Raw genomic sequence first — 18,222 nt, forward strand, 5'->3', positions numbered from 1 at the left:
TGTTAACCACCAGCCAAAATAATCAAAACTAGGAGTCTTTGAAATGACCAAACCCCTCAGTTCCACCTTGCTCTGAGGCCCAGCAGCAGGGAGCACTCCCTGCTGCTCTCCCTGTTAGCCTCTGCTGCTTCTCCAGGCCCAGCTCCGCTCCCCCAGTCACAGCCTCTGGTGGCAGCTTCAGAGAGTGCTCACGAGGGTGGTGAATGTCCCCTGCATTTGAAGCCCAGACCCGGCAGAGAAGGCAGGCTTGGGTCCTTCTCAGAGCTACTCGAGTTTGCAGAGGCACTACAGCTACCCCTGAAACGAGGCCTCCTTGCTGCAGCAGGAAGGATTTTGCCTCACTGTGTGCTCTTGGAACCGCCTCAAACACAACTGTGTCGTGCTCAAGGACATGCTCAACATCCAGCTGGATCAAAGGGCTCTGAGCTGATCCTCTGGGATCACCTCTGCTGCTTCTGCCCGTGCCAGGCACCCCTCCCTCGCAGCAAGCCATACGTGCTGTGGGCATGTGTGAGCTGCCTGCGGACACGCAGGGCTGGGCCCTCCTCCAGCCCCCAGCACACACTGCTGGAGCTGCTACACCCCCAGCCCCTCCACAGCACCACTGCAGTGAGCCTTTGCTGGGGAAACACTTGCACAGCCTGCTCCACTCCAGCCTCCCATCAGCATGGGAGGAAAACCACCTGCAGAGAGCTTGGACAGCTTCCAACCAGTCACTCTCTTGGCACTGAAAGCTTTATTTGGAAAAGTGGAAGCAGCAGTAGTGAATAAATAGGCAGAAAGGTTGTTTTGTCATCTGCACACCCCCCTGGCCTTCACCCAAGGCATTCCAATACTGCAGCAGAGAGAACAAACATGCGCGGCGCAAGGCTCTAACACAGCCACCCCCAGACAACCCCAAACAAAAACCTAACAGCCCCCAACAAACAAAACCCCCAACTCCCCCAAACACTAACTCCTCAGCCCACCCAAAGGCCCACCCAACCACACTCCCCAGACAGCCCCTCAAGGGAGTCTGGAGTGGTCTCCCTTTGGGCACTTGCTGCAGTGTAGAGCAGCCGAGGCTGTGCTGCCCTCTGCCCTGGGCAGGGGCCTCTGAGGCACAGCTCGCTGAGCTCATGTACGCCAGGAATTGGTGCCTCAAGGTCCCAGGCTGCAGAGGAAGAGCTCAAACCCTTTGCTAGTAGGACCCCAGGTCACTAAAACAACGCAGTGCTCCTCAGGCTGCAGACAAGGCAATCGCCGCCCCGCTGGAGGGCTTTGTGTTTCCCTGAAGCCTCTCTTCCCTCTCAGCTCACCTGGAGAGCAGCTCTGCAAATTGCTAATGCCATGGGAGTGCTCCAGGAACTTCCTTCTGCCCTGCTAGGCTCAGTCCCGAGGTAGGACACCACTTCCAGAAGCGATTCAGGCACTTGGGAACCTGAGTCCCACCAAAAGGTAACAGAAGCAGGTCCTTGGCTGGCTTGTCAAGAGCAGGACTTGGGCTTCTCCCTCACTCTGCCATCCAGGATGTCCCCTTCACCCCAACCTGCTGGCTTCTCAACTGGCCAAGCCCCCGCCGCAGCCTCAGCAGCACAGCATCGGCAGCGCAAACAAGCTGGGTCCCAGGCTGCTCCCCCTGCCCAACAGCTGCTGCAGGCAGCAGGGGCTGCTTTTGGACTTTGGTGGTGAAGTGCTGCCTTAATTCTGAGCCCTCAAGAACAGCTCTACCCTTCCTGTCAATCCTCTTCCTCCTCCCTCCCTCTGTGACTACCTTGGCAGAGGAAGAGGGAAGTTTTTATGATGCAAGAGCCCAGCCCAGCTGACACCTGTGGGAGATGGACCAACCACAAAGCATGACAGGACCAGGGGAGTGATACTGATCTGCCTCAGAAACACTTCTCTCAGGACAAGGCTGAAACTGCCCCAGGCGCTCCCCCCGCAGCCCCATGCAGCATAATCTGGGCCAGACTCAGCGAGGCGCCGAGTGCCTCGGTTCTCTTCGCATCAAGAGGCGCTGAGGATGCAAGACAGCCACTAGAGAGGGCCACTCTGCTTCTGCAGACCAAGCCCAGAGTGTAAGGCACAGACGCTTGAGCACCTCGGACACATCATGGTCCCCAGACTGGGGCTGTCTGCTCCTCTTTTAATATATATTTTATATACACACATTCTGGCTTTATTTCATACAAAGTGAGGGGCACAGGAACTGTGAGCATGGGACTGTGAGGGACTAACAATAAAATCTGAGCAGTGCAGAGGTCCCAGGGTAGGAACATCCCATCCTCTGGGCTGCTCACAAAGGGACCAAAAGAAAAAAAGAGATCTGATAAGTTAAAAACTCAGAGTCCACCTGAAAAGGTCTTTCCTCTGTTCACAGCCTGGTCTGTTGCTGTCAGTCTAAGCACAGCAGCACTTTTGGAATATATGATGCCATTACTAAGTGGAAAGGGGGAAAAGGAAGCATTAAACACTCAGGAGTCCTTCATCTTCTCACTCAAACTTGCATTGCTCAGGAAGCTCCTTTTTTAAACAACAAAAAAGGAACCTGAAGTTAACATTTCAGCTGCATGTCAGCAAATCCATGCCAGAGGATGGCAAGAATTCAGCAGTCAGGATTCTTTTGTGTCAAAGAGCCTGCAGCTTCTTACCAGAGGTAAGATCCTGACCAAAGGGATCAGGAGTTCTGTCATCCTTCCAGGGACTGACAGAGAGAGCAGGAGCCCTGAGGTGGGGCTGATGGCAGGAGCTGCTGCTAGGGCAGGAAATCTAGGGGCAGACGAGGCCCATCCCTTCTCTAACTCATCTGAGGCCACATGAAGGGTCCCACTGATGCCACTCCCTCTCTCCACAGACCTGGTGTCCCCTTGGGCTCTCATTTCAGGGCCTGCAACCAACATGCTACTTGGTAGCCTCTTTCTGTCTGGAAACTGTTTTGTCCAGTCCTTGCCTAGCTCCCAGGCACCAGCATCAGGAAAGGATAACATACCCCTGCCCAGCACCTGCACTCCCTGTCTGTGAGCTTTCTGCTCTGGAAGGGACCGAGCAGCAGCACCTCCCCAGGAGGAGAAACCTCTGCCATGGCACCTGGAATGAAATCCTGGCCCCACTCAAGTCAGCAGGAGCCCTGCCAGTAACTGCACAGGGCTCTGCCAGGCTTCTTCCTTCCACAACGCTGGAGTGAGTTCTGGGGAGCTGGAAGGTGCTCCTCTGTCCTGTGAGGTTTTCCTCCTCCAACAGCAAGATTTACTGCAAAGCAAGAACACTGCAACGGCTGAGGGGAAGGAGAGTACAAATGACCAAAGCCTCCTCACTCTCCTTCGGTGAGACAGACACGAAGACACTTCTGATGGGGTTCTTCTCTCCAAAGGCATACACAACGTGGCAAAATATCTGCAATATACATTCTCTGTAATAAAATACCATCTAGCCAGTGCATCCTCAGTCCCGTGCTGCCAGCCCCACAGGCTTCCTCAACACCAGCTGCTTCCCTCAAGGCAGATCCAAGGGCAGGAAACCCCACAAGCTTGCTTCTCAAGCCTCTCAAGGCAGCGGTGGGTGGAAGAGGACAGACAATGGCCCGTGGGCAGTGCTGACAGGTTCAGTGCTCTGCTGCACTCTGCGCTGCCAAAGGGTGGCTGTGTGCACAGGCAAGCTGCACTCACCTCATCAGCCTGACCTGCAGCCAGAGGTGACGAGCCACACGTGGAAAGTAAAGGTAGAAAAGGTCAACACTCACATGTCCACTGCTTCCAGGGAATAAATTAAACCTCAGAGCACTTCACACCTGGCTTCCTTCGCCTCTACGCTTCTCTTTGTGCCCACACAAGCATCGACGCTCTCCCAAATGCTGCCCCAGTGGAAAACCCAGGGCAGGCAGCAGCACTGGCTCTGCTAGCAGCCAGTTGATCCTTGCCAGCCGTGGATGGAGACAGCTGCTCTGTCTCTTTAGCATCAGTGCACAGGGTATGGCTCCAAGTGGTGTGGTGGGGGAAGAAGAGAAAACGAAAATAAAAATGGTGGCTTAACAGAAAAGAAGAATCTTCTTCCCTCGGTCATTGGCAGAGTAAAACAAGAGTGTCCTGTCCGGGGTGCCTGGGGAGGTCCTCGGCAGCAGAGGCAAGCACTGTCATACGTAGATGCCCTCTGGGTTGAAGCCAGAGGCCAAGGGGTTCTGTAGGATGCGCAGGTTGCTGGGCAGCTGCCGCGAGGAGCCCGGGCGCTTCAGCGAGCCCGACTGGAACGGAGGCTCTGCGGGCAGAGGGCACAGTTAGAGAGGCCACCGGCAGGAGGACGCCTGTGCAGCACCCTGGCTGCTCCCTGCAGCGCCAGCACCACGGCCACAAAGTCAGAGCAGCGGTGATGAGGGTGCGGGCGCAGGCTTCCCCTGCCCTGGGGACGCAGAGCTGTGTCTGCACAGGCTGCTGGCCCTCCCACAAGGACAGGGACACCTGACACACCTCTGCACGGCCACCTGCAGAGAGCCTGCACACGGGAAACGGAGACTCACGCAGGCTGGAAAAGCCCTCTGAGAGACGCAGTCCAACCCCACCACGGCCACTAAACCATGGTCCCAGGTGCCATAGGCACAAGTCTCTTGAGCACCTCCAGGCCTGGGGACTCCACCACCTCCCTGGGCAGCCTGTTACCATCCCTGACCACTCTTACAGCAAACAATATTTTCCTTATCTCCAATCTAAGCCTCCCCTGGCACAATTCCAGGCCATTTCCTCTCCTCCTACCCCTCCAAGCAAAGGAGGCTCTGCTCATGCCACAGCTGTGGCACAGCCCAGAGTACTGCCATGCCTGTGCCTAGAACACCCGGAGTTCAGAAGTGGGCATAAGCAGTGTGAGCTGAGCTCCCACAGGGCAAAGTCAACTGGCACAGCCAGAGGTGCAGGCCTTCTGGGTGCTGGCAGCCGAGCTGGGTCAGCTTCTCCTCCTGTGTGGCTGCTGTCGGGGATTTCTTAGAGCTCCAGCAGCTCCCTTTGCTAGTCTGACAAAACCCTCGAGGCACTGCGGGGGCACACCAGGCACAGCAGCAGGTATCTGCTGTGCTTTATCGACAGCCTGCTCAGCCCCTAGGGGGAGCAGCCGTGGCGCTGCCTGCTCAGCGTTCTGCCAGCTTCTCTGCCGCCACAGCCTTCACTTCCCGGACGAGTGTCAGCAGGAGTACAGCAGGCAGATTCTTTGCCACCCTATTTCTCCTGCCCACCAAAAGCATTCTGAGCACTGCACCTCTCTTGAGCTCCATGTGTGAGGCCTCCACCTCCACGGGGTCTGCTGGCAGCACTGTAACCTTGGTTCCTGTCTGCTGGATGAACTGCTGCAGGTTGACCTGGCGCAGCTCCTTCGTCAGCTGCTCCAGCTCTTGTTCCCGGTCCTGCCAGGAGACAAAACACCTGCTGAGCACCAGGGAGCACGGCGCAGCAGCTCCAGGTTTGCTTGCAACTGGAAAACACCGCTCCTCTTGTCTAATTCAAAGGGCAGAGCTGAAAGGCATTTAACTCAGAAAGCAAATCTCCCTGTTGCTTATTGGGGGGCTGCTTATGTTGCTGCTTGGGGGCTTCCCAGGGGCTGCTTACATTGCTTGGAGGACCAGCAAGATGGTTCGACTGCACCTGAGCAATATTTCGGCAGAACAGCTGAAGGCAAGAGTGTGCATTCTGGCATTGTCAGAAATGTCCGGGGCGACCTGGACAGCTCACGGGGTTCTTCTGTTCCTAAAAGGAGGATAATTCCTTTCTCCTCTACCTTTTCTTCCTCTTTCATGTTGAGAGTGTAACGTTCTGGCCAGCACTCTGCCTCCGAAGGTGAGCTGTGCTCTGTACAGCCAGGCCAAACTGCCTTTGCAAGCACATGGGGCTGGCACAGGATCCTTTCAGATCAGCCAGCCCATCCGTTCTCTAACTGCCAAGGCTGGGGCTAACCCATGGCCCTCAGCACCATAGCTCTGTGGCTGTGAAACACCTCCAGGGATGGAGATTCAGCCACCTCCCTGGGCAGCCTGTACCAGGCTTTGAGAACCCTTACAGTGAAGAAGTGTCTTTGATGTCCAACCTGAACCTCCCCTGAAGCAAGTGGAAGCCACTTCTGCCCTGCTACTACTCTAGAACAGCTTCATCCCTCTGCACTGCAGTTCACAAGCACAGCACAGCTTTCCTCGTGTACCACACCCCCTGGGGGGAACACTTCCTGCTGTGCTCTTCACTGGGTGCCAAGCCTGTGTCAGACACACCTATAGCAGTCAGCTCTGCCACTTAACCTTGCTCAGGGCCGAAAAGGCTGTTCTTACCTGTAGCCGTTTGGTAGCTTGGCCCAGAGACCTCTCCACAGCCTTGATGCCATTCTCCAGCCTCAGGCTCTGCTGGCCCTGCATGTCAATTTCACCCTTCACCTTCTCGATCTTCTCCTTCACCTCCTCCTCGTTCACCTGGGACTCCTGAACCTCCCGCTGCAGCTTCTCTGCCTCCAGGCCGTTCTCCATGCTGTGGATCTGAGACAGGTAGTCCTTCAGCTTGCCCTCACACTCCAGGATCCTCTGCCGCATCTCCTGCAGCTGCTCCTTCAGCTGCTTCTCGTTCTCCTGCTCGATCTGCAGCTCGTTCTCCCAGAACTCCTCCTCTTCGATCTCTACCTCATTCCTTTTGATCTCCTGCTCCAGCTTGAGGATCTCCTCCTCCACGCTGGCGTTGTACTTCTGCTCCCAGTAGCGGATCTCGGCCTCGTTGGTTTCCAGCTGCCTCTCGATGCCCTGCAGCCTCTCGCTCTGCAGCTGGATCAGCTTCTTCAGCTCATCGGCCGTGGCCCTGCAGCTGCTGAGCACCTTCTGCTTGAACTCGGTCTCCTTGCTCTTCCCGAAGATGTCCATCAGGCCCTTGGCCCCGCCGGTGAAGGTGAGGGACTTGCGCTTGGGCTCCCTCCTCTTGATGGCTTTATCGCCGGGGGCCCGCAGCTTGGCCAGGGGCGGCAGGCTCTGCCGGTACAGCGTCCGCTCGGGGACGCGGGCCCCGCCGTCGGAGGTGGGCCGCTCGCTGAGGGACGGCCCGGTGCGGCGCAGAATCAGCTGCACGTCGCTGGCGTACTGGCCCCACTTGTTGAGCGACACGATGGGGTTCTCGCCGGGCGCCAGGTGCCGCTCGCTGTCCCGCCACTTCTCGATCAGCGCGTAGCGCCCGGTGCGGCCTGCGGGACACACGCTCAGCGGCGCCGCGCGGGGGCGCTGCCGCACGGCCGCGGAGCAAACCGGACCCGGGCGGGCTGCGCGCTGGGGCAGGGGCGCGGCGGTGCGAGGGGCTGCGCGCTGCGGGTGTCAGAGGTGTCTGGGTGTGAGCGGTGCGGGTGTCAGAGGTGTCTGGGTGTGAGGGGTGCGGGTGTCAGAGGTGTCTGGGTGTGAGGGGTGCGGGTGTCAGAGGTGTCTGGGTGTGAGCGCTGCGGGTGTCAGAGGCTGTCTGGGTGTGAGGGGTGCGGGTGTCAGAGGTGTCTGGGTGTGAGGGGTGCGGGTGTCAGAGGTGTCTGGGTGTGAGCGGTGCGGGTGTCAGAGGTGTCTGGGTGTGAGGGGTGCGGGTGTCAGAGGCTGTCTGGGTGTGAGGGGTGCGGGTGTCAGAGGTGTCTGGGTGTGAGGGGTGCGGGTGTCAGAGGTGTCTGGGTGTGAGCGGTGCGGGTGTCAGAGGTGTCTGGGTGTGAGGGGTGCGGGTGTCAGAGGTGTCTGGGTGTGAGGGGTGCGGGTGTCAGAGGTGTCTGGGTGTGAGGGGTGCGGGTGTCAGAGGTGTCTGGGTGTGAGCGGTGCGGGTGTCAGAGGTGTCTGGGTGTGAGCGGTGCGGGTGTCAGAGGTGTCTGGGTGTGAGGGGTGCGGGTGTCAGAGGTGTCTGGGTGTGAGGGGTGCGGGTGTCAGAGGTGTCTGGGTGTGAGGGGTGCGGGTGTCAGAGGCATGCAGGTCACAGGGCAGGGGGGCATGCCAGAGGCATGCAGGTGGCCGGGAGAAGGAGGGTTGTCCGTGCGTGGGTGCAGCACGGAGCGTGGCTGGGGGAAGGGACCCCTGCCAGAGCAGCTTCTCCCAGAGTAAATCCCACAGGAGCACAGCCAGCAGGCCGTGTGGAGCTCTCACAACTGCTCTGGGCAGCCTGCTCCAGGGCTCTGTCACCCACACACCAAAGACATTTCCCCTTATGTTTGTGTGGAGCCTCCCAGGCTCCAGTTTGTCCCTCATCCCAGCGCTGGACACCACCGAGAAGAGCCCAGCCCGTGCCCTGGGCCGGCTCCTGTGGCCCCTGACAGCCTGCCCTGGGATGAGGATGGCAGAGCCTGCCCAGACTGGAAAGCAGTGAGCCAGGCTGCCAGGCCTGCACCTGTGCCAGAGCAAAGCTTGGGCCTTTTAGAACTCTCCTGCTGGGTTCTGAGCCCTCTGCCAGGGGGTGACTGTGCAATTACCGCAGGGTGGGTTATTCCCAGGGCAAGGGAAGGGTTATGGCTAAGGCTTCATTGCTGCTGCCACCAAACACACCTCAGCTCTGCAGGCTTTTTCCTCTGGCAGCCCTTATGGGCTGCTCTGGAAGCTGCAAACCCACAGCCCTTCCTGCTCTTGGCTATCCTAACCACCCTCACTGCGCTAAGCTGCAAGCTCCGAACGCAGAGCAGTTTCCTCTACCCTGCAAGTGGCTTCACACAAAAGCCACAGCACTGCTTAGAGGAAGATGTGGAAGATCAGCTGCTTCTGAGGCATCTGAGCACCACGACTGCGACCATCTGCTGCTGTAACGCTGGAGAAGATGAGCTCCGGGGTCCCTTCCAACCTGAGCCCTTCCAGGTTTTTCACGTGCAAGGCAGCAGGCAGCTCACACAGCTGAGCAGCAGCAGCTCTTCCCACTGGCTGTTTTCAGTTGCCCAAGTTAAGCAGAGTTGAAAGGAGCAGTAAATGTTTCTCTGCAGCCATTCTGGCTTCCACAGCTTGTGGAAGCAGAACCTAGTCAGGATTTGCTGCCAAGGGTGCATTTCCAGGCAGGCAGTGATGGAGGGGAGCAAAGGTGGCTGGTTCTGCTGGCCAAGCCTTCCCAGAGCAGCCTCGTGGCTGTCTGAGCTGTGTGCTGGGGCTTATTTGTACATGTTCAGTTCTCAGCAGGACACAACCACTGCTCCTATCTGCACTGTAAGGCCAAATCTTCCTTCTCCTAACTTGCAACCTATTTTTAGCCCCCGGGCCTGGCCCAAGGCACTATCAAGTGCTGTGCAGTGTCCCAGCAGGAGGTGACTTCACTCTCTGGAAATGTATAATGGGACAGGTTTATGTTTGCCCTGAGCAGAACTCCAGGGAGCCTCCCTCCAGCCAGGGCACTTCTGAGACAGGGACGTAACCAACTACAGCCCCCAGAAGGATCTCCAGGTACATCTCAGTCCTGCTTGGCCTGTCTCAGACCCTCTCAGCAGCCTCCTGCAGGATCCCTTCAGCTCTTGGCAGTCCATGGTCCCTTAGAGCCTTCTTCCCTGCAGGCTGCGCACCCTCAGCTCCCTCAGCCTGTGCTCACAACAGAGATGCTCCAGCCCTTGGAACACCTTTGTGGCTTCCTCTGGACTCTCTCCAGCAGCTCTGTGTCCTCCTCCTGCTGCACTGGAGGCAGGATTGGAGGCAAAGTCTCAGCAGAGCAAAGGGTAGCCCTGGCAGACAGAACAGGTCTGAGTCCTGCTCAGCTATGCACTGCTGATGCAGCCAAGCTGCAAAGAGGAAAATGAGATCAGAGCCAACCAAGGAGGGAGCCAGCTAAGGCTGGCTGCTTTTCACCAGCAAATGCCAGGTGAGAGCAGGACGACACATTCAGAGCTTCCATTCACATCTGAGGGACAAGTGTCCCTGGTGAGCTGGTGCCCACAGCCAGCCCCAAGAGCAGACATGGGGCGGCTGTGCTGATGGATGGGCTTGACAGGAGGGCAGGCCTGCCCTGGCTGCCAAAGGCCTGCAAGTGTCATCTGGGTGGTGTTCCACATTGTCCTAGCAGCCTCAGGGGACTTGCAGCCCGAGGACTGGAGGTGTTTCCTAGAGAGATTTCCCACAGGAAGGAGTTTCCAAAGCACTCTCTTCGTGTGGCTCTGGTTGCAACTAAAACTCATCTCCACATGGAACCAGCCACACACCCAGGGTGACTTTGTGCTAGAGGAAAGGAAGTATGTTGAGCTGACACAAACTGAGCCTGTCCAAGGCTGCTGGAGCCTTCAGGGTTCAGGTGAACAACTGAGGAGCCAGAAGAAAACCAGAAGCTTTTACCCAGGAGAGCACCAAATGACACCAAGCTGGGAGTAGTGTTGAGGTGTCGGAGGGCAGGAGTGCTCCGCAGGGACACCTGGCAGGCTGCATCCATGGGCTGAGCTCAGCTGTGTCAGCTTCAGCAAGGCCAAGTGCTGCCTCTTGCACTTGGTCACAACTCCAGGAAGCTCCAGGCTGGGGGCAGTGGCTGGAACCTGCCCATCAGAGAAAGCCCTGGGGGTGCTGGGTGACAGCGGGTGAAGATGGGCCAGGATGTGTCCAGGTGGCCAAGAAGGGCACCAGCAGCCTGGCCTGGGTCAGCACTGCTGTGGTCAGCAGGAACAGGGCAGGGATTGTCCCTCTGGACTCAGCACTGGGGAGGCCACAGCTTGAGTGCTGGGTTCAGCTTTGGAGCTCTCATTCCAAGAAAGACATCGAGGGGCTGGAGCAGGTCCAGAGAAGCTCAACAAAACTGGGGAAGGGTCTGGAGAACAGGGCTGGGGAGGAGCAACTGAGGGAGCTGGAACATGTAAGTACTTTGAGAAGTATCTCCAGGCAGCTCTGCTCCAGCAGAGCCCAGGCTTGGCAGACCAGAGGAGGTGATGCAGCCAGGCTCAGACACTTAGACTGGCTCAGACTGGCAGGGAGCTTAGAGCTCATCTGCTCCAACCTCCTGCCATGCCCAGGGACACCTCTCAGCTACACTCAGCTGCTCAAGGCTTCATCCAGCCTGGCCTGCAACACTCCCAGCAAGGAGGCAGCCACAGCCTCCCTGGGCAGCCTGGGCCAGGCTCTCACCACCCTCACACTCAACAGCTTCTGCCTCAGCTCCACTTTCAGCCTGCTCTGCCTCAGCTCCAAACCATTCCCCTTTGGCCTGCCTCACATCCCCTCAGCACAGGTCCCTCTGCAGCCTTCCTGCAGGATGCCTTCAGCTCTTGGCAGCAGCTCTGAGGTGCCCTGGAGCCTTCTCCTCTGCAGGCTGCACTCCCCCTCCCCAGCTCCATCAGCCTGTGCTCACAGCAGAGGCTCAGCTGACAGCAGCTGAACTGAGCAGACCAAGCCACCTTGCCTCAGTACCGAGCTGTGTGCTGCAGGAGGAAGAGCTGAAGCTGAGTGCTCAGTGCCACTGCTCTGTGCTGTTCCCAGCAGAGCACAGCAAAGATTAGGAGCTTGTCAAAGCCAGCAAGTACCCTGCAGAGTGCTGGCACTCAGCACAGGGACACCCCAGCACCCTCTGCAGCCCATGCTGTGTTTCCCAGCAGCAGCAGATCAGTGCTTGCAGACTCAGTCTGCACTGAATGGGGCTTTCCAGATCCCCAGGCCTTTCTTCTGCATCTGCCTCTGGTAGGTTCCAGCCAGAGCACTGCCAAGTTACTGCACTCTGCATGCCACACTCCTGCTCTGCTGCTGCCAGTGCAAGGCCACCTCCCTGGCTTCAGTCCCCAGCAAAGCTGCTCCCCAGGTGCTACCTTCACTTACCAATAGCCTGAGCCAGGGCTATCACCACCTCCTGGCATGTTGTGACTTCTGTGACCCCACACACGATCCTCTGGACTCCATCCACCCATACTTTGAGCTCCATGGTTCACCAGATCACCCAGAAGCCATGAATGCAGATCTCTCAGGTCATCCTTGCAGCTCTACTGGAGATGGTTCAGCAGGCTGCTCTCAGCAGCTGGAACAGAAGAATTGTGGTGTTGGTAGTGTTCTCAGATTTGAACCTTACCACAGTCACTGCTGAGCAGAAGATGTAGCACAGGCTCCTTAAAGGACCAGCAGTAACCAGCACCAGCGTCGGCAGTGCCCTCTGCTCTGCAGAGACCCAGAGCTCCCTTTGGTTTATCTCCTAAGACATGCCAAGTTACCAAACACTGAGCACTCAGAGAGAGAGCATCAAATGACCCTGCAGTAAGCACCTCAGCTCCCACCACCCAGCTGTGAAGCTGTGACAGAAGCAGCTGCTGCATCAAAGCAACTCGACAGGGAGAAAGGAGCCAGCTAAGGACAATACGGCTGAAGAATGAAGCAGCAGCGAACGGACAACCCAGGACCTGAGAGCTCCAAGTTAGTTACAGGAGATTAGCAGCTGAGCAGAGCTGGATTACAGCCAGAGCATGGAATCTGATGGTGCTGCTGGAGCGAGCAGATCTGTAGTAGGTGGTCAAAGGAAGCAAATCCTCAGCACGGGGCACTCACAGCCTGAGCAGAGCTGCTTTCTCCTGGAAGGGAACCTCTCTCCTCCATCCAGAAGAGGTACTGGTGCAGAGCAACACTTCCACCCAAGCCACAAAAGGAAGATGATGTCCCTCCTCTGGTTCCACCCAGCACACCCTCCAGCACATGACCTTCCCCTGCCAGGCTGTGGCAGCCAGTGGCACAGCCCAAGGCCCAGCAGAGCTGCAGGAGCCACACCACACTGACAGGAGCAGACCCTGGCAAGGCAGCTGTGGAGTCAGCCCAGCACAGACCCCTTTGGGAAATGAGGGCTCCAGGTGTGCAGGTCCAGCCAGGCTTCAAACGTGCTTGGTTCATGAGCCAGCAGAAAGGGGATGGCTTTTCCCAACGGCCCTGCCTGCAGAAACAGACTCCTCTGAGACGTGAGAGGTCAGTCACAGGCCGTAAGCTCTGCCACGAGGCTGCATGCCTCAGAGAGCACAGACACCACCCGAACACAGAGGCTGCACCAGGGAACCCACCAGCCAGGCAGGAGAAGTCTTTCACCAGCCTGTGACAGACAAACCCCTGAGGAGTGCCAGCAGTGCCCTCCCCACTGCATTCCTGCAGCAGTTGTCCTCACCAACAGGCTGACCCTCACATTCCAAGCCCTAAGGAACTTCATTAATAGAGTTCACGTCTTGCCGGGAGGTGAACAGTTCAGAGCTGCTGGCACAAACCGAGGCAGCTCTGCGTGTGACATGCCCACGCCAGCAGAGCACCCCACAGCTCCCACTGCCAGCACTCACACCGAGTCCTCCACTGAGCCAGCCAGGGCTGCTCTAAGCCCAGCCAGTACACAGTGTCCGCACAACAGCTGTGCTCAGCTGCCTCCCTTCCGCCCAGCCTCCAGACAACACACCAGAGGAAAAGGAAAGGGGGAAAAAAGGGAGAGAAAAAGCCCAACAAACCCAAACACAAATACACACACGAGAAGAGAGGGAGAAAAAAAAACCACCAAAAAAGAGGAGAAGAAAGGAAAACTCACAAGCACAGAAAGGAGAGAGAGGAAAGAGGGGGGAAAGGCAAGAGAGAGAAAAGGAAACAAAGAGGAAAGAAAATGTCACTACTGGCACCTGGGGACATGGTGCCGCTGGGCTGATGGGTGGACTGCTGGCCCCAGGGCAAGCTGGCAGTGCCCCAGAGTCACCACTTACCGGGCAAGCCTCGGTTGGCCTGCAGCCGACAGCCCTCACCTGCGGCCCCCGCGCACTGCCCCTGCCCCTATGCCCCCTGCCCCTGCGCGCCCTGCCCCTGCGGCAGGCCCCATGGCTTGGGAGCGGGGGAGGGCCAGCAGAGAGCTAGCAGCGCATCCCCACCCCGCGGAGCGGCAGCTGCCCCAGCTCCGGCCCTGACCGCGCTAACCAATTCTCTCTCGTACAGAGAACCGGCAGAAGGAATCAGGACCTCGTTTTCTTTAGCGGGGGGCAGGAGAGTAGGAGAACTCAGCCACGGCTTGCAGCAGCGTTGCAGCTGGCCCTCGGGAAGGCAGCGGCCAGCGAGCTACCAACCAGACCGTCCTTTCACCTTGGCAATTACACTGTCTTACCGGCAGCACTTCCATCCTCAGCCCGGTCTGCGCCTGCAGAGAGTGCTTGTCTCTAGGTTAATCTTCTTCCCTGGCAGGGTTTGAACCTCAGCTCTTGTGTCTCTGCTTGCTCACTGCCAGCCCTCTCAAGCCCTCTCTGCCCACTGTGGTTCGTTTCCCTTTCAGATGCACACAGCCATGGGGCTGCTCTCTAAAGGCCTTGGCACAGCCTGTCTCTTTACCCTCTACCCCCTTTTTTCTCCTCCCTAGTCAAACAGTGGGATGGAGGCTGAGTCCAAGCCTTTGCTGTTCCTTCTGTCTTTTGAGGAGCAAGCTGAAGGCCACATCAGTAGGTCAAGATCATCCCCGAATTCCTTAGCAGGCTACCAGTGCTCCTCTGCTGTCACAGCACCACATGGCTGTTTGGGTTGGAAAAGCCCTGAGAGCATCCAGTCCAAGCACCAAGCCACCACCACCACAGCCACTCAACCATGGCCCCAGGTGCCACAGACACACTGTTCTGCAGCACCTCCAGGGGTGGGGAACCCAGCACCTCCCTGGGCAGCCCCTGCCACAATGCAGAAACGAAACTAGCACTGAGCAATGACTTCACTGCAGCACAAAACCAGCCTGGGAGCTGCAGTGCAGGAGCTGAGAGAGCCGGAAAGCCTGGTGGGCACAGGTTATGCCTGGAGCTCACAAGCCTGCCTGGGCAGCTCAGTGCCAGCCTGCTGCCACAAACACGCCAGAGGCTGCCATGCTAAGCCCAGCCCAGTCTGCAGCACCTGCTCTCTCCACTGGCTTTTGAAGGCACAAAGCTTCACCTACCTGTGCTCCACTTCCCAACCACAGCAAGCAGGAGCAGCCAGCCCAGCAGGTGAGCCGAGGAGCAGGTGCTGACTGGAGTTTCTCTGGCTTTCCTCTGTTCAGCACCTTGCATCTTTCACAGCAAGTTTCACACTCTCACACCTCAGTTAAACAAGAACAACTCTGAAATTAATACTCAAATAAAAGCAGCACCCAAGCTGTACACAGCTCGAGGCATAAAAGCCCAAAGCCACTTTGGAGATGATCAAAGAATCCCAGAAGGGCTCAGTGTGGAAGGGAGCTCAGAGCTCATCTACTCCAACCTCCTGCCATGCCCAGGGACACCTCTCACCTACACTCAGCTGCTCAAGGCCTCATCCAGCCTGGCCTGCAACACTCCCAGCAAGGAGGCAGCCACAGCCTCCCTGGGCAGCCTGGGCCAGGCTCTCACCACCCTCACACTCAACAGCTTCTGCCTCAGCTCCAAACCATTCCCCCTTGGCCTGCCTCACACCCCCTCAGCACAGGTACCTCTGCAGCCTTCCTGCAGGATCCCTTCAGTTCCTGGCAGTCAGCTCTGAGGTGCCCTGGAGCCTTCTGCACCCCCACCAGTTCCCTCAGCCTGTGCTCACAGCAGAGCTGCTCCAGCCCTGGGCTCATCTTTGTGGCCTCCTCTGGGCTCTCTCCAGCAGCTCTGTGTCCTTCTGATGACAACAGCACTAGCCAAAGTCCCAAGATCTCTGCTTCTCCTAGCTTCCAGCCAGACCACCTCAGCAGAAGCCCCAACCTCCAGAGCACTGTAAGAGATGTCCAGCACCGCAGAGCCTCCACTGCATCCCTTCCGGCTCCTCAGATAGCATCTGCACTGGTAGCAGCCTGGAGCTGCTGCAAGCAGCTTTAACCACTAATTCCCAGCCTTCAATCTGCTTCAGCATTAGGATTGAAGCACCACCTGCAAGTGGTGTCCCACAGAGCTCTCCCTTTTCCTCCCTCTATTCCAGCCACCAGCAAATGGAATTATCAAGAGGGAACAGCACAACCCTGCTAGAGAGGCAGCCCCAAGTGGCCCGTCCTCGAATGACTCCCTGCTGCAGGATGAGCTGGGTGACTGGAAGCAGTATGGCAGAGGTGAAGGCAGGTAGCAGATGGGATGCCCCTCGCTCTGTGCCAGCCAAACAACCTGCGGCGCTGCCAGGGCTCCCACACCCTGTGCTTGTTCTTCATCAGCGTCGAGCATGCAGCACACGAGAGAAGAGCAACCCCCACCGCACCAGCACAGCACGCAGGGGAGCTCAGGCTCTGCCGCACCAGCAGGGCTAAGCGCTGCGGGGGAGGGAAAGCAAACAAAGCACACAGCAGAGCAACCTGCCAGCGGCTCCGGCGCAGGTGACGGATGTGACAGCTCCAGCACAGCTCTCTTCTGAGCTGCCCTGCACCCCTGGGCCAAGGTCCGGGGAAGGAAAGCAGGTCCCTGCCTCAGGTGCTCCAGGGAGGACAGGCCCCAGCAGCTCCCTGTGCCCTTGCGGCCAGTCCAAACACCCAGAGCCAGCTGAGGCACTAACTGGGGCTGCTGGCCTCCCGCTGCCACTGTCTGCACGACGGCAACGAGCTCACTGCTCCACTTGGGCTTCACTTCTGGCTCTGCAGGGCCAAGGCTGTTCTTTACACTCCAGCCAAGTCTGTCTGCAGCACTGTTTGACTAGATGAGCTTGGAGGTCTTTTCCAGCCTTAAGGACTCCATGACTTGCTGTGCTTTGTCTACAGCCCTGGTGAGTCACAGCGGCCCACAGAGGTGCTCCTGCAACCCCAGGTGTGAACCCAGAGCAAGTCTCCCTTCTGCTGCCCTCCCAGGGCAACACAGACTCTCTGCATATGGACTGAGTAGCTTCCAGCTCTCCGTGTGGGAGCAGCCCACAGAAGAGAAAGCCTTGAATTAAAAGCCAGCTCTGGAGCCCAAGTCCTGCTTATACAACTCAGTCCTTCCTCTTACAAAAGCTCATTGGGATCCTCCCCGCAAGCGGCTGGAAAACTCAGGCTGAGCTAACCTGGGAGCTTCCTCTGCCAGCAGTGCACCTTCTTGCTCTGGTGCTGCTTTGCTGCTGCATGTGTTACCCTCTGCCTCTGGTACCTCCATCCCTCTGAGAGCTTGGCATGCCCTGAGCCAAGGCACATCCACCACAGCACAAGGCTGCACTCAGACACTGGTGCCTCTCAAGAGAGACAAAAGCAGCTCTGCAGAGGTGCCTTCCAGCCCGTTTTCCCGTGATCCTGGGTGATCCCTTGGGCTGAGTTCCACAGCCAAGGCTGGGCCATGCTGTTTCCATGTGGTGCCTGCTACACTGCCTAAGCAATCCAGCACCAGGCTCCTGAGCCCTAAACAAACATGCCTGTAACCCCCCAGCTGCACCACAACTGCTGTGCATAGCAGAGAACTCGTGAGGATAAGCAGCTCGGAGACCAGCCCTGCCCAAGTGCACAGGCTGTGGCCAAGGGCTGGATCCTCTCCAGCTCACACTGCTGCTGCTGGCCCGTGGGGGCAGGTTAGCAGACACAGGCAGGCGCCGAGGTGGAGCTGCAGCAAGGCTGGGTGCTCAGGCTGCAACCTGCACCACGAAGGGCTGCTGAGTTGTGCTTCCAGCAGGCAGGAAGCAGGCAGCACAGTCAGACCTCCCACCCTGCTCTGCCAGCAGCTGAGGGCTCCCTGCTTCTGCTGACGCTTCAGGAGACAGAGGACATGCAGAACACAGCAGAAGTGGCAGAAAACGTTTGGGCTCCAGGCCTAGGCTCCAGGGGTTTGGCTGAGCTGTCACAGGAGACATTCTAACAGAGGACTTCATGGAACAGCATGGCACCTGGCTCTGCTCATTAGCTTTAGACAGACAGGTGCCAGGGATGCTGCCTTGGCCCACCAGGAGACAATGCTTGAGGGAGTCTGCCACAGAACAAGGTTAGTGCCACACTCTAAGACACAGACTGGCCTCAGCTCTTCTCAAACAGCCCAGCAGAGGAGACTTTGCTAAGAGAGCTCTGAGATCTGCACAAAAGCTCCCCAACCCATGCTGTTAGTGCCAGCTCTCTGCAAGCACAGGGAAAGAGATGGAGAACTGCACCAGAGGAGGTGCAGAGCGAGGCTCAGGCTCCCAGGTCTGTGCCTGGCCCAGGGCCATGCCTGAGTAGCCTGCAGGAAATCTCTGCTGCAGGGGTCAGCCCCAGTCTCACTACCCAGCCACCACTAGCACTCAAACCCCAGTCGCACCCCCCAGTGCCCTGCATGAGTCAGCAGATGGAGATCAGCTGGCAGGGGACAGTGCCCAGGGAGGCAGTGCTGTGAGCAAACAGCAGCTGAGGGACACGGAATACTGCACTAGTGCAAAGCCTCATTAAGGCAGGAAACCTACACCCAAAGCCAGCCCAGCAGCAACCACTGCCAGTGGAGCTCAGCATCCAAAAATGCCAG

General features: G+C 57.9%; 1 protein-coding gene across 3 annotated transcripts in view; it reads right to left on the reverse strand.

Annotated features, from left to right (window-relative positions):
* Positions 1–717: 717 nt before the first annotated feature.
* Positions 718–18,222, reverse strand: part of RASSF8 (Ras association domain family member 8) — a 35,813-nt gene continuing 18,308 nt past the window's right edge. For all 3 annotated transcript variants that reach the window (XM_064154868.1, XM_064154867.1, XM_064154866.1), the window contains 4 exons: positions 11,696–11,891; positions 6,275–7,164; positions 5,218–5,362; positions 718–4,230 (listed from right to left, as the gene is read on the reverse strand). In XM_064154868.1, coding sequence (XP_064010938.1) covers positions 4,109–4,230; positions 5,218–5,362; positions 6,275–7,164; positions 11,696–11,798 — 1,260 coding nt within the window. In that variant the 5' untranslated portion in view covers positions 11,799–11,891 and the 3' untranslated portion in view covers positions 718–4,108. The remainder of the gene's footprint in view (positions 4,231–5,217; positions 5,363–6,274; positions 7,165–11,695; positions 11,892–18,222) is intronic.

The sequence above is a fragment of the Pogoniulus pusillus genome, chromosome 15, assembly GCF_015220805.1.
Source record: "Pogoniulus pusillus isolate bPogPus1 chromosome 15, bPogPus1.pri, whole genome shotgun sequence".
Taxonomy (NCBI): domain Eukaryota; kingdom Metazoa; phylum Chordata; class Aves; order Piciformes; family Lybiidae; genus Pogoniulus; species Pogoniulus pusillus.